Source organism: Dermacentor variabilis, chromosome 1 (assembly GCF_050947875.1).
Source record: "Dermacentor variabilis isolate Ectoservices chromosome 1, ASM5094787v1, whole genome shotgun sequence".
Classification (NCBI taxonomy): domain Eukaryota; kingdom Metazoa; phylum Arthropoda; class Arachnida; order Ixodida; family Ixodidae; genus Dermacentor; species Dermacentor variabilis.
Genome location: NC_134568.1, coordinates 92,447,578 through 92,461,002, shown reverse-complemented (window position 1 = coordinate 92,461,002; position 13,425 = coordinate 92,447,578). Strand labels below are relative to the sequence as shown.

At 41.2% G+C, this 13,425-nt stretch overlaps 1 protein-coding gene across 1 annotated transcript in view; it reads right to left on the bottom strand.

Annotated features, from left to right (window-relative positions):
- LOC142580652 (uncharacterized) overlaps nucleotides 1-13,425 on the bottom strand; it is a 59,765-nt gene that overhangs the window by 3,716 nt on the left and 42,624 nt on the right. The window contains exons 13-14 of the mRNA XM_075691161.1: nucleotides 10,538-10,665; nucleotides 5,083-5,280 (exon numbers count right to left, since the gene is read on the bottom strand). Of these exons, the coding sequence (XP_075547276.1) occupies nucleotides 5,083-5,280; nucleotides 10,538-10,665 (326 nt within the window). The remainder of the gene's footprint in view (nucleotides 1-5,082; nucleotides 5,281-10,537; nucleotides 10,666-13,425) is intronic.

The following is a 13,425-nucleotide window of genomic DNA, read 5'->3' as shown; positions in this document are numbered from 1 at the left end:
GCTGACAGAAAAGCCTGGCGTTGTCCGACATGCCGCGCTGAGCAGCATTCCAGTTCTAGTAAAGATGGTAATTGTGACACTGATACGACGCTGATTCTTGAGTCTATCAAACAAAACCTTGAATGCTTACCTGCCCTGAAACTAGCAGTTGAGAAAATGGAACAAGCTATCGGCTTCATGTCAGATAAGTTTGATGAATTTGAAAGAAAATAGACAGATAAGAGACCTAGATAAAAGCACTGAAAGCGAGAGTTGCAGACCTAGAACAGGTAAATGATACCAATGAAGTCGTGCAAGCACAACTCTACCAAGAACTGCATGAGCTCGAATTCAGAAGTCGACGTCAAAATTTGGAAATACATGGAATTGCAGCGATACCAGATGAAGACCAAATTGCTTTATTAAACACTGTCGCTGAAAAACTTGAGGTTCCGCTCATCACGCCATGTGACGTTGTTTCCGTTCACAGGCTACCCTCTAAAGGAGATAATATTCCAGGCATAATAGCTCGATTTGCAAGGCAAATGACGAGAGATGCATGGTTGGCAAATAAAAGCAAACTTAGAGAGAGTACACCACGTGTATACATTCAGGAAAACATGACTCGGCATGATAAGGGACTACTAAGATCGATAAAGGTTGCGGCCAAAGAAAAAGCCTATCGCTATGTTTGGCATGTAAATGGCAAGATTCTGGTGCGAAGAACTGATGGAGCCAGAGCCATACATGTCAAGAGCACCGAGGACTTCAATTGACTGTAATGGGCATGCACTTTTATTTGCCACATGGACTAAATGCTGTCGTGTCACGGTTATTACCTGCTTCTGTAAAGTGCATACACCTAAATGCTAGGTCTGTTAGAAACAAGATGTTTCCCTTAGAAGAGATGTTTGCTGAATTCGATTTCTTATTTTCGGCAACCATGTTGAGTGAAACCTGGTGCACAAATGACCAAGATGTTTTTAGGCTGGAGCATTACAAAGCATTCTACCTAAACAGAGTCGATACGCGAGGGGGCGGAGTTGCTGTCTTGGTTCACGAAAATATTGAATATCAACTTATGGATTATTACTGCCTGATGACGTCTGACTTTGAAGTGCTTATGCTGCATACGGGCAAAACAGTACTTTCTGTCTGTTACCGCCCACCGAACGGCAGCGTTACTAAGTTCTTGGAATTTCATGACTCTTTTCTAACCTTTATTACTGAAAATAATTTTGTTCTAATTGCCGGTGAAGACTTTAACATTGATATGGGCTCTAATGACCAACACGCAAGAGATTTTTGTACTGTTATCACTTCCAATGGTTTCGACAATGTAATCACTGAACCCACTAGAATCACTACTGAGTCCAATTCCATGCTAGACCTTCTTATTACAAACTTGCAACTATGTACAGCGAAATCTGGAGTGATATCGTACCATATAAGCGACCACCTGTCTGTGTTCATTTGTGTGAATGGTAGTAGACTACACACAAACAATAATGAGGAAATGTACTATCAGACAATAACAGATACTACATTTTACAGGTTCCACGAAGAGGTTCTAAAGGCTGACTGGACAAATGAAAGCCAGTTAACTGACGCAAATGAAGGGTATAATGTATTTCTTGATCAATTGAAAAAGTTATATTTATCTCACTTTCCTTTAAAGTCTCACCGCAGAAGTTGTAAAATACGGAAGCCATGGGTAACAATGAAATTAAGGCACGAAATAAAAATAAGGGACCAGCTTTACCAACATTTTCTTAGTCCACAAACGTCTCGTGACCTAGCCATTTTTAAAAAAACACTGAAATAGATTGGCCATGAAACTGAGATGCGCACGAAAACAGTACCACCTTTCTTTTCTAAGCGTGGAACATGACAGACATGATCTACTATGGTCTCGACTTAAGATGCTCCTACACCGCCTTAAGTTTCACACCCAGCCTCCGATACTACAAGTCAATGGCCAAGAATTACCTGGAAACAGTTTAGCTGACACATTTAACAACTTCTTTTGTAAGACTGGAACAAGGAGTGGCTTGCCTGACGCCTTAGAATACATGAACATTCTGAACAGTGACTCTATATTTCTGCAGCCTGCGACAGCTCAGGAAATATCTTTGATACAGAGCCTCAAAAATAGTACATGCCGTGATATTGATGACCTCCAGGTGCGCCCTGTGAAACTTGTTGCTGATATCATAGCACCAAGTCTTGCTAACATATTTACATTCTTTACGATAAAAATGCAGATAGCAAAGGTAACTGTAATATATAAAAAAGGCAACCAAAATGCTTTGTGCAAATATAGGCCAGTGTCTATACTGCCTGCGATGTCAAAGGTGTTTGAAAAGCTTTTGCACTTGCATTTATCCAAATTCATTAACAAGTACATCAACATGGCTTCATCACAAATAAATCAACTGAACTGACACTTCTTGCACAGAAAGAATTTATACTTGAACAGTTTGAAAAAAAGTGTATGGCACTTGACGAATTTGTCAATTTTTCAAAGGCTTTCGACTTGGTGGATCACAACATATTGTTATGAAGAGTGTTATTGCAAAAATTACATGAATATGGAGTTCACGGTAAGGCTTTACAACTAATATGGTCGTATTTATCCCAGAGAAAGCAAGTGGTTCAGCTACCTAGTTCCTGTTCTGCAGTTAAATCTATCCAAACTGGTGTACCACAAGGTAGCACACTAGGACCTCTCCTCTTTAATTTGTACCTTAACGACATTGTAAACCTAAATCCTGATTTAAGATTTATTATTTATGCAGATGATGCCACTATGTTCTTCTCAGGAAAAAATATCTCTGAAATATCCGCATGTAACAATATCTTGACCGCGCTAGGAAAATGGGCAATATCAAACTTTATGCGTATAAATGAACAGAAAACTAAGGCAGTCATTTTCCGACCAATTAACAAGATCATGCCACCACACCAACCCGTAGTACTGAACTTCCGCAACATAGATATTGTAGAGAGTTTCAAATGTCTGGGCATAATTTTCTCTTGTCATATGTCTTGGGACGATCACATAAACTATCTAACGACAAAGATAGCCCCAATCACCGGTATGATAGGTCGATTAAAACATCAGCTATCAACATGAACTAAATTGCTTTTTTATAACTCCCTTTTTTATTGTCACCTCAACTACTGTCAACTAGTATGGAGAACCTCAGTGCCCTCTAGCCTGCAACGCATTCATCTTTTGCAGAAGAAATACATTCGTCATGTTTATAATACACTGTATAGATCCCACACAGCTCAACTTTTTCACAATTCCAGAATGATTAGTATAGACAACTTATATCCGACTGAGCATGAAGTTCAAAACAGAAATAAGACATAACCTCAATAGTTTACAACTTCTTGCAAATTTGCAAAACAAATTAGCATACTACCCAACTAGATATGCAGAAAGCTGGTTAGTAAATACTTCTCGTCTTACTATTAGACAACAGTGTTTGTCCTACACATTACCCTCTCTTTTGAACGCCTACAAAGCGGATAACTTTGATTTATTTTCTTGTTCTTACCAGAATCTTCGCCTTATGTACAGTGCTTGAATCTGGATACTTCCTTTCGCAGTGACTTCATGTTATTCTGTGGTTTGTATTGTGATTAGAATCTGCTCCTGTTCGATCATTACCCTGTATTTATATTTGACTCAGTAGCAGCAGCATCAGCTGCTGCTGCTTTGTTTTGTTTGCGTACTTTTGATGTTTTGCTGTGCTTGCCAAAATAAACAGACCAGGGGTTGTGGGCTCGTCAAGCTGCCTGCGAGCAGCCTTTTTGTTTCCGCCCTCCCATCTAACATGTATGATGGCAAATAAACATTATTATTTATTGTTATCCCAGTAACCACAAAAAAAAAAAACACACACACACACACACACACACACATAGTTCTCAGGTGATGCGTTTCATACAGAAAAAGGCATAAAATTACAAGTGGCTGCTGCTATCCTGTAATATAATATAGGGTGTTGAGAAGATAGTTATTCAGAAAAATTTTAACCATCTTTAAAATTTTTTAAATGATAGTTTTCCTAAGGTGACACACTCATTTGCTCAATGGGACATGCACAACTTTTTTTTTCCATTTATGCTGGGACAGTGAAATTTATTACATGTTTTAGCGACAACGAAACCAAACATGCGGCCAAATTTTCTTAAAATCAGCATGTAAGTTCAAAAGCTGACCTTTTAGCTTTGCATCCTCCTAAACTAAATGACTGTAAACAGCAATTATGAGCCCAGACTTGATATGTGACCACGTGATCCGCTCAGTACTTTTGGAAAACTGCAACAAAATTCCAGTGCCAACTGAATAATTCCTGGACAACATTAAGAGGCTCCCCTGGAAGCTAAAAGCTGCATGCAGCCTACATTCAGCAGCAGATGCACACTGGTGTTGCGTGTGTGTTTGTTCTTTTTCTTCACTTTTTTTTCTTGTCTCATTTAGTGCAGCTATTGCATTTGCTTCACAAACCTCACAAATAGCAGTTGCACCGCAATGCAAACACCAATAGAGGGGAAGGGGAAGTGTGATGCAGTACACGTGCATTAACGTTACAGGCTCCGCATCTCAATCAATGCTACAGTATAGTGGACTAGATGAGTCCCCGGCAGAAAACCAATGGCATTTGTCAGCACCCAATTCAAGCATTAGCTGTTCATTCACACAAAGTTGCCATTGTGTATTGGTTAGAATGCCCCGCTTGAAACCACAACATCATTGATTTGCTCGCATCTGCTGTTTGCAATTAAAGACCTACAATCAGCAAAACAAAAGTGCACCAGCACAACCACTGAGTGACCTATCATGCTGGATTTCAGAACTGCAGAACAGAAGTTGGAAATGTGTGAAGAATGTTGCCCTTACAATCACACCCTTGTAGTCTGCATCAGTGGTAAGCCACTGATGCAGACTAAGCCATCCTAAGCCAGAAGACATTAAAAGAGTCATGCTTTCAGATCACCAGCACAAAATGCAGCTCAAATTCGCTTGTGAAGGGCCTTCCTTAAAGTTCCTTAATGCATATATTGCATTTAAAGATGCACTGCACTCACCATGACAGTATTGGCAAAGCATGTGAACAAGTAGCTCCAGTTCCCTACGGCAACATAACTCTTGCAACCAATGAGGCACATCACAAGTTCCTGGATAAAAACGGCAGCAGACACACTATGGCCTGCATCAATATTCAGTGCTCTCCTGAGCTGAGCTGATAAAATCTCCCATTCCTCAGAAGTAGCGCCTGCAAGCCACTGAAAATAAATAAAAAAGTTGCTATACTAATTCAAACATCTTGGACAGGCTGCACAGCCATACACAATAGGCTTGTTTCAATCATGCTAATTACCTGAATAAATTCCTCCCATAATTATGTGGCTTACAGCTGTCGCTGGAACCGTATACCAGCTCAGCAACACTTTTTGGACACAGCAAATAAGCTATACCAGACACAAGTTAATGCTGTCATGAACATGGGAGCCAAATACTCCCTTGCATGTAGCAAAGACACTGTTCTAAAGACTGCTCATACTTTCCTGGAGCATTTTTAAACCACCATTAGTTGGTCTGCCTGCATGATAATGCCAGGGTCACATTTTATGTATGTTAGCCAGATTCCCTGAATACATCACAAGAAATCATCACAAAAATCGATTTCATATTCTTTGATGCTACCTCAAAGGGGCCCTGAAACACTTTTTGAACACAGTAAAAAAATGTTGCCAATCTGTTGACGAGGCTCCTGTGAACATGTGAGCCAAATATTACACTGCATGCAGCAAGGAATTTACAATCTCGTGTCAAAAGCAGTGAACAGATGCTTGCTCTCGCATCCGTAATGTTGTCATCGAAAGCTGATTGAAAGCAGTTGGCCAACCAATGCTGTTGGCCGATTTCTTGATTGCAAGAACATTCTCAGTAATACATAATAGCTAATTTTGAGTTAAACAAATGAATAATATGTGTCTGTTATCTCAAAAAGACAGAAAAATCATTTCATCTTTAACGTGTGCGTTAGCTGCATCTGTTGCGTGTGGTCTCCGACATGGCAGTGGTGTGCTGTGTAGTGTAGTCTACCGTGGCCACCACAGAGTGCGGCGATGAGCCCTTTCGTCGGAGCAACAGTAAACTTTTGGCCAGGGCTTTGCCCCTTTTGGCTTCTCTGCTGTGTAGCTTCCAGCGTGCTAGTGGAGATGAAAAGAGAGAGAAAGCCAGGCATCGGTACGATAACTCCACTTATAGATTAAAAATTCGAAAAATTTTCCGGCCAGAACTTTTTCACAGTGCGAGATTCATGGGACAACATACTGTAATAGCGAGGCTATTCTATGATTAGTTAGAAATGTTTCTCCGGGCCCCTTTAAACATGACCTGCTAAATCCATTTTGCAATTCAGAATAGTAAAATTACAATGCATATCCGCCCTGCCTTTTTTTTTTTTTTTTTTTTGTACAGGCAGTGCAATGTCATGGGGAAGTATCACAGCCGTGCCTTTACTGGTTGGAACTGCAACTGTGAGAAGAGAATAACAATCTTGAGCATTGCTTAGGCAAATTGGGAGGTATAACAATTTCGAATACAATGACCAATATTGAGAAGGATCCAATTTCATGCGTGGTGCACCTTTCATATTTTGCCTCACTGTGCTGTGCTTTTTTGTACAGGCAGTGCAATGTCATGGGGAAGTATCACAGCCGTGCCTTTACTGGTTGGAACTGCAACTGTGAGAAGAGAATAACAATCTTGAGCATTGCTTAGGCGAATTGGGAGGTATAACAATTTCGAATACAATGACCAATATTGAGAAGGATCCAATTTCATGAGTGGTGCACCTTTCATATTTTGCCTCACTGTGCTGGCAGAATATGAAAGGTTACACGATTTTGAACCAGACATGATTGGATGAGAAAAGAAGACAAGGTGTGCAGTTCATTGTTTAATCTGCCCTTGTGTACTTAAATGTACAATACCAACAAAAAGAAGTTTCATATTTTTATGCTACCTTTGTGTGACCATAAAAAGCATTTTCTAGAGCGCAGTAGGATTTATATCAATTGTGGTGTTTAAGACCCCGAAACAGCACAGTGGGCTACAAGGGAAGCCATAGTGGGGCTCTAGAGTAATTTTGACCACCTCAGGTTCTTTAACGTGCATCTAAATCTAAAAAAAAAATTATGGGGTTTTAAGTGCCAAAACCACAATTTTATATAAGGCACACTGTAGTGGGGGACTCCAGAAATTTGGACCACCTGGAGTTCTTTAACGTGCACCTAAATCTAAGTGCATAGGCATTTTCGCATTTCACCCCCATCGCACCTAAATCTAAGCACCTGAGTGTTTTTGCATTTCGTCTGCTTCAAAATGCAGCAGTTATGGCTGGGAATCAAACCCGTGACAGGTCACAGTAGAATTATAAAGCAATTATTTTTACAGCAAAGCTGTACATGACTAGCCGATTCATCCATCCGCCCATCCGTCAGTCCGTTTGTCACCTGTATGCCGAAAACTCCTCCGGCGCAACCCCATGCACATGCATGAAAAAGAGAGAGAAAGAGAGTTGTGCGATTGGCTGTGCCAGTAGTGACGTCATTGCTCTCCGTCACAGCCGAGCGCACGCGCAGCAGTTTCTCTCCGGCTCCAAAATGGGCAGGCCACGCGTCATATGTACTCCCAAGGAGCAAACAGCTTTTGATCAGCAACGCCGCGAGCAGAACCAGGAACGAGCTCGTCTACACCATGCCGATGCTGCAGGCTGGGCACAAGATAAGGTTCGTGCAGCCGAGCGCAAGCAGCAACTGCGCACCGAGGATCCAGCAGCCTACCAAGCCTTCATTTAATGAACCATTGGGATTAATCCAGTGATGAACACCGGGGCTGCACGTTTCAGCTTCACTAGTTAACCATCTGTACGGAGTACTTGGGCGGTGATATTTCCTTCTTCATGAGATGGGAGAACAAGACAAGGAGGAGTGCTGCTTGCTTGGTTGGTCTTTGGGTACATTTAAGGCATAATTTCAACAATGAAAGAAATAATTTTGTATTTTCAGATGCGCCATTTTTTACTGCGACTCATTCAAACCATTTTGTGAATTCAGAGTGTGAGCCCATAACACAACAAATCTTTACCTGGAATGAAGTGCAGTTGTGGAGCAGTGCTAGAACACCCACTTCAGAGTCATGGGGCTCTTGGTTCGAATCCACACAAATTCGTGAACTTCTTACTTTATTTTAGTTTCTGAAGCTTTGACCATGATTTTTCAAGCAGCCATGATGTTACAAGGATGCATGATGATAGGAGGATACCTGGATACCGAGCTCATAACTGCTTAGCACAGTAAAGCATGGTAGCACTTGGCAGCTACAACTGTTTCAGAACTTCTTTCATACCTGAGTCTCAGTCTTAATTCCAGACATGCAGACATAGGTACATGGCTGAGGAGAAGGGGAAAAAAGCCAGTCGCAGCTTGACGGTGCTCCCTTCCCCCATGTATAGATCGGTACAGCGGTATGCGCAAAAACATAGCCAGCACAGGCCAAAGCTTTTACAATGAAGACTCAAAACAAAAAGAACATGCAGTGCAGCATAAAATGAACCACACAACAAATACAATAACACCTCATTGCAGACATTCAATACAAATTAGAGAGAAACAGCAGCCAGGCAATGCAGAGAAAAAATGAACGAAAGATATTTTGAAGGGAATTATAAGAAAATTCATGGATCGAGGTGTAAAATAAGCCAAACCTGCTCAGTAAAGAAGGCAAAGTATGTTTTAGAGCTTGAAAACAGTAGTTTGTACGCAGGTGGGACAAAGACCAGCCTTCATGGTCTACTCAGATTCATACAGGGAAATATGGTTCACATATTCTCTGACTCACACATGAGAATATGTGAACCAACTTCAAATTCTAAGTATCCAAGACATAAACATACGAATTCTTTCACATGCAGAACATTTCAGACATACAGTCAAACCTCTATAAAAGAAACATGGATGTAACGAATTATCTGACATAACGAAGTAAATCTAAAGAGTTTATTGCTGCTATCAGTGTGCAGTGAATATATGCTTGTAACGAATATCAGATGTAAGGTACTTTTGCAACAGATCTGACTTTGTTATAACGAGGTTCAACTGTATTAAGAGAGAGGACTTAGTACGAGCTGAGTAAATGAAGAAAAATAAACTACTCATTTTATTACTCAACATATGATTTTGATGGATCGCTTTGTCAAATGAGATTCAACTCTGCTACTGCCACATGCTCATACATGAAAGGTAAAGCAGCTAATCTTTTACATTACGAAAGTTACATCATTACACTACTTTCCCTTTTGACATACTGAAGTGCTCCTGTAGAGCTATGGCTTGCAGTTACGGCTATTTTCGGTGTTTACCATGTTTATTATTATTGCCTTTTCTTCTTTATCAGGCCACAATCTACAATAAACCATAAAATACATTCAGTGTGCTGTAACTTAAGAAATATAACAGTACTGCCTAGTTCTACAATAGTACTGCACATCCATGAAGTTAGTTTACCTTGTCTGAGGAATTAAGAATGAAGTGACAAGGTCCTTTTCTCAGACGAGAATCAGAGTAAAATGGGCACTCTACAGCCATGATGCAAGCAGTTCCCAAAACATTTGGCAGATTCAATCACAGATGACAATTATGTAATGCGAAGCATTACACAAATTGTTGCAGCATGAGATGCTGACAAGTGCCGAGCTGGTAGGGCCCGACCAACCCAAGATGCACTTTGTCATTTTCCTATTGCATAGTGTTTCAAGACGAGGGGAAACCGAATCAAAATTGGGCTGATGGGGCCCTAGTGGCTCGAGACACGCATCCTCGTTTTCCTATTGCCTAGTGTTTTAAGACACTGTGGGGGAACCGAACCAGCTCATTCGCAGCTAATACAAACTAGTGGCTAAAAGGGTGCGATGCCGGAACATGATGCCACCAGAGCGAAACTTCCAATTCACTTTGTGCCATGCATCAATGCCACTTGTCAACACCGCTCATACTCAATTTGCTTGGCTGGTTCTCCCTTGTAGTCCCACGAGTGGCCACCAACCAAAGCGTCAGCTACTTCCTATCCTTGGTTACAGATGGCAGTAGTTGTCTGTTCATTCACCCACGAAAATGACAAGACAAGATAGCAACGAACTGGCTTGACTCATAGAAGAATGCTTCACATTAAAAGGAGTTTAACGCAAATAAATACTGTTGCAAATGACATTACACTGTTCGTTACCTTCCATGAGTTTGTACAGTTCGAATAAAAAACTTTAGTGTAACTGTCAAACGTCAGCACAGCATCCACTTGTTCCTACTGTATCAGATTATTATGCTATATATAAAAATTATTAGGAAACCATGTGCTAATCAATGCACAATCATTATTACTCTAACCTGCCTAGTGTTATTTAGTAGATGATGAAAACAATTTTGGCGAATTAATATGTAAAACACAGATATGTAAAAATCTGACCACAATACTTACAACACAGAAGTGTGGCATCAACAGCTCAGTAAGGGAACACTCAGGAAACTGAGATGCAACTTTCTGGCACAAGTTTCCCCATTTTTTCGCATCTAACAGCACCAATTCCTCCTGTTCAATGGGCACACCTGGTTTGACAACAAGCACACATAATTATGGAACACTTAATTTCTTGTACAAAAATAAAACATACAACAGGCACTCTTGAAAGACAGAAATAACAGCAAAGTTTACCCCATTAAAGGGACCCTGAAACGATTTTGACGATTTTCTACAAACTTACTGAGTCGTTAGAGTAGCTCCTTCTGATCATTAATTGACACATCTAAGTGCTCCACGTAAAGCGTGTAATTTATTATAAGGTTTTAAAAATGCACATCGCTACCGATTACAGCACACTGCTCGGCGGAATTTTAAGCCGCCCCTACCTATATGACGGAAATCGCCCATATGACGTCAGTGGGGCAAGCTATCCGATTGGCTGACCAGAGCGCGTGATCGATAATTTTTCCAACTTTATGATAAACAAATGATGTTCGTAATAGTTGGAATGTTGGTTAACTTGTATTTATAAAAAGAAAGTAACATAAAGGGAATGCACAAGAACAACTTCCGGCACACAGCAAGTGTCGTATGCTTGTGTTACAACGTGCTCCGTTCTTGACGAGAGCTCCACCGTCAGTGTCGGTCTGTCTTTTCGGAAGCGCTATGGTTCGACTTTGTTGCGTTGTGGACTGCAAACGTAGCGACTGGCAATATGCCCAGCTGCGACATTGTGTCTCTCTGCAAGCCAGTAGACGAGCGGACTGGCTGCAGCGCATCGGACTGCCACTATACGATCGGCGTCAGGATTTGCGCAATTGCGGCCGTCACTTTACACCGGAAGATTACTAATGCAATAGCGCTTCACGAGTACAGTATTAGGGCAAACGCAAGCGCAAGGTGACAGGGCCTGGCCGCTCGACTGTACCGTTTAACGGGTGAGCAGAAGCGCAAATGTGAATGGTCTGCACGATGCAGCCACCTGGTGGCATAGAGCTCAACCCCACACAGTAGCAGTAACGAAACGTATTCTTCTTTGCTGGTGGTGTAAATTTTTCACAGGAGTGTAATCATGAACACATTGTTTTTGTAGATGTTTAAAATGTTTTCCACTTGGTTAGAGCAATATTAGCTCTTTGTTTGGCTGGTTAAGCTCTGCGACAACAAGCGGCTGGACCGTGCAGACAGATCAGGCCGCTCACGTACGTCTACGCCAAAGTTCCTTCATCAGCTTGAGTTTATGCCTACAGCCATCTGCCGAAACACCTAGCCTGCCTGTGGTTACCTGAATACCAGACACGGTCGGCGCTACGACAGAATGCTCGCAACGCACGCTGCTGCGATAGCTCTCGCTTGAGGTCGACGGCCAAGCGGGTAGCGGAGAGGTTTCGCGCGGGCGGGGGCGGGCTCCAAAACAACCGGAAGTGGAGATGTGACGTCGCATCGGGACGCAGAACCAGTGAAGGCGGAGCTTAGCCCCGATCGCTTGGCGAACGAGTTGAGGAGGAAAAGCATGGCTAGGGAGGAGGGTAACTAGTAATAGCTTGTAGCTTCATTAATACGTAGCGCTTCACTGAAATTGTGGTGCGACTGTTGTACTTAAGCTGTACCCTACGCGTCTACAAAATTTGTGTGAACCGTTTCAGGGGCCCTTTATATTTATGTAGAATAATAAATATCAGACAAGCTACTGAAATTTGCCTTTCAAGTGGTGCGATTTGCTTCGCAAAAAGGGGTGAAAATAAAAACGAGGCTATTTCAATCAAATAGTAACTCAGTGAATATTTTTCGTCATCACTTTCTGGTTGGATATGAATTAACAAATACCCAAAGCTGCTTATACTAAACCCAGATGTTCATAACATTTCCCATAAAAAGCAGGAAAAGTATGTACTCAAATATTCACTGTGGAAGTAAAGATTTCTGCTCACCCTCATTAAGCCTCAATTCATAATCGCATTGATTGTAATACTGCATTATTGCACTTTGAGTGCCTTATTAAATTACGGATGGGACGGGCATGTTACATAAATGCACTATCCAAAGTCGCACCTGGAAACTACGTATGTTACAAACGCTCCAAATGTAAGAATAACAGAAGTATGAACAAACGTTCTCAGAAACACAAGAGAAAAATGTTTGTGAAATATAAAAAACATATACTCAAATAATAACCATAACCGAAAAGGCAGCAAACCAGAGGCTAACAATGAGAACTACTCTACACTATGAATAATAGTTATAGTGTTCCTAAAACTTAATGAATAAATTCAAACGAAACAAAAGGTTCACAAAAAGGCGGAGACTTCAAATAAAAACCTATGGGTGACCAAGTGAAGCCTCAACCTGGAGCTAATGCTTCAACAAGGAGACTCACCTTCACTATGGCAACAACTGCTTTCCTTAGCAGCATTTCTATGCGCAGCTCACTCTGCCTCGACCCAAGGGGCGAGGCACATAAGTGGATACACAAGAATGAAGTGAGAGTTCAGGAAGTTGAGATGTTCAAAAGGAGGGATCATTTATTATAGTGAGTGGGGCGAAGAGGTAAAAAATGTGATGCAAGTCCTCCTAAGAGGTGGGGATGACAAAAAAAAAAAGATAGTGATGGTAAAGAACTCTGACGTGTAAGTAGGCAGTGTCAATTTGGAAGGCTTCTTTCTTTTAAAAAACAGTAGGTATGCAGAGATGACAGAGAGAGAACTGTCTCATAACATATCAATTAAAAGCAAAATGTTCCAGTAGGAAAAGTAATCACTAGGCACAAAATACAGTCGAACGCCTCTACAATGAATGCCTCCACAAAATGACCTCTATAACAAGGAAATAATTATATCCTGAACAAA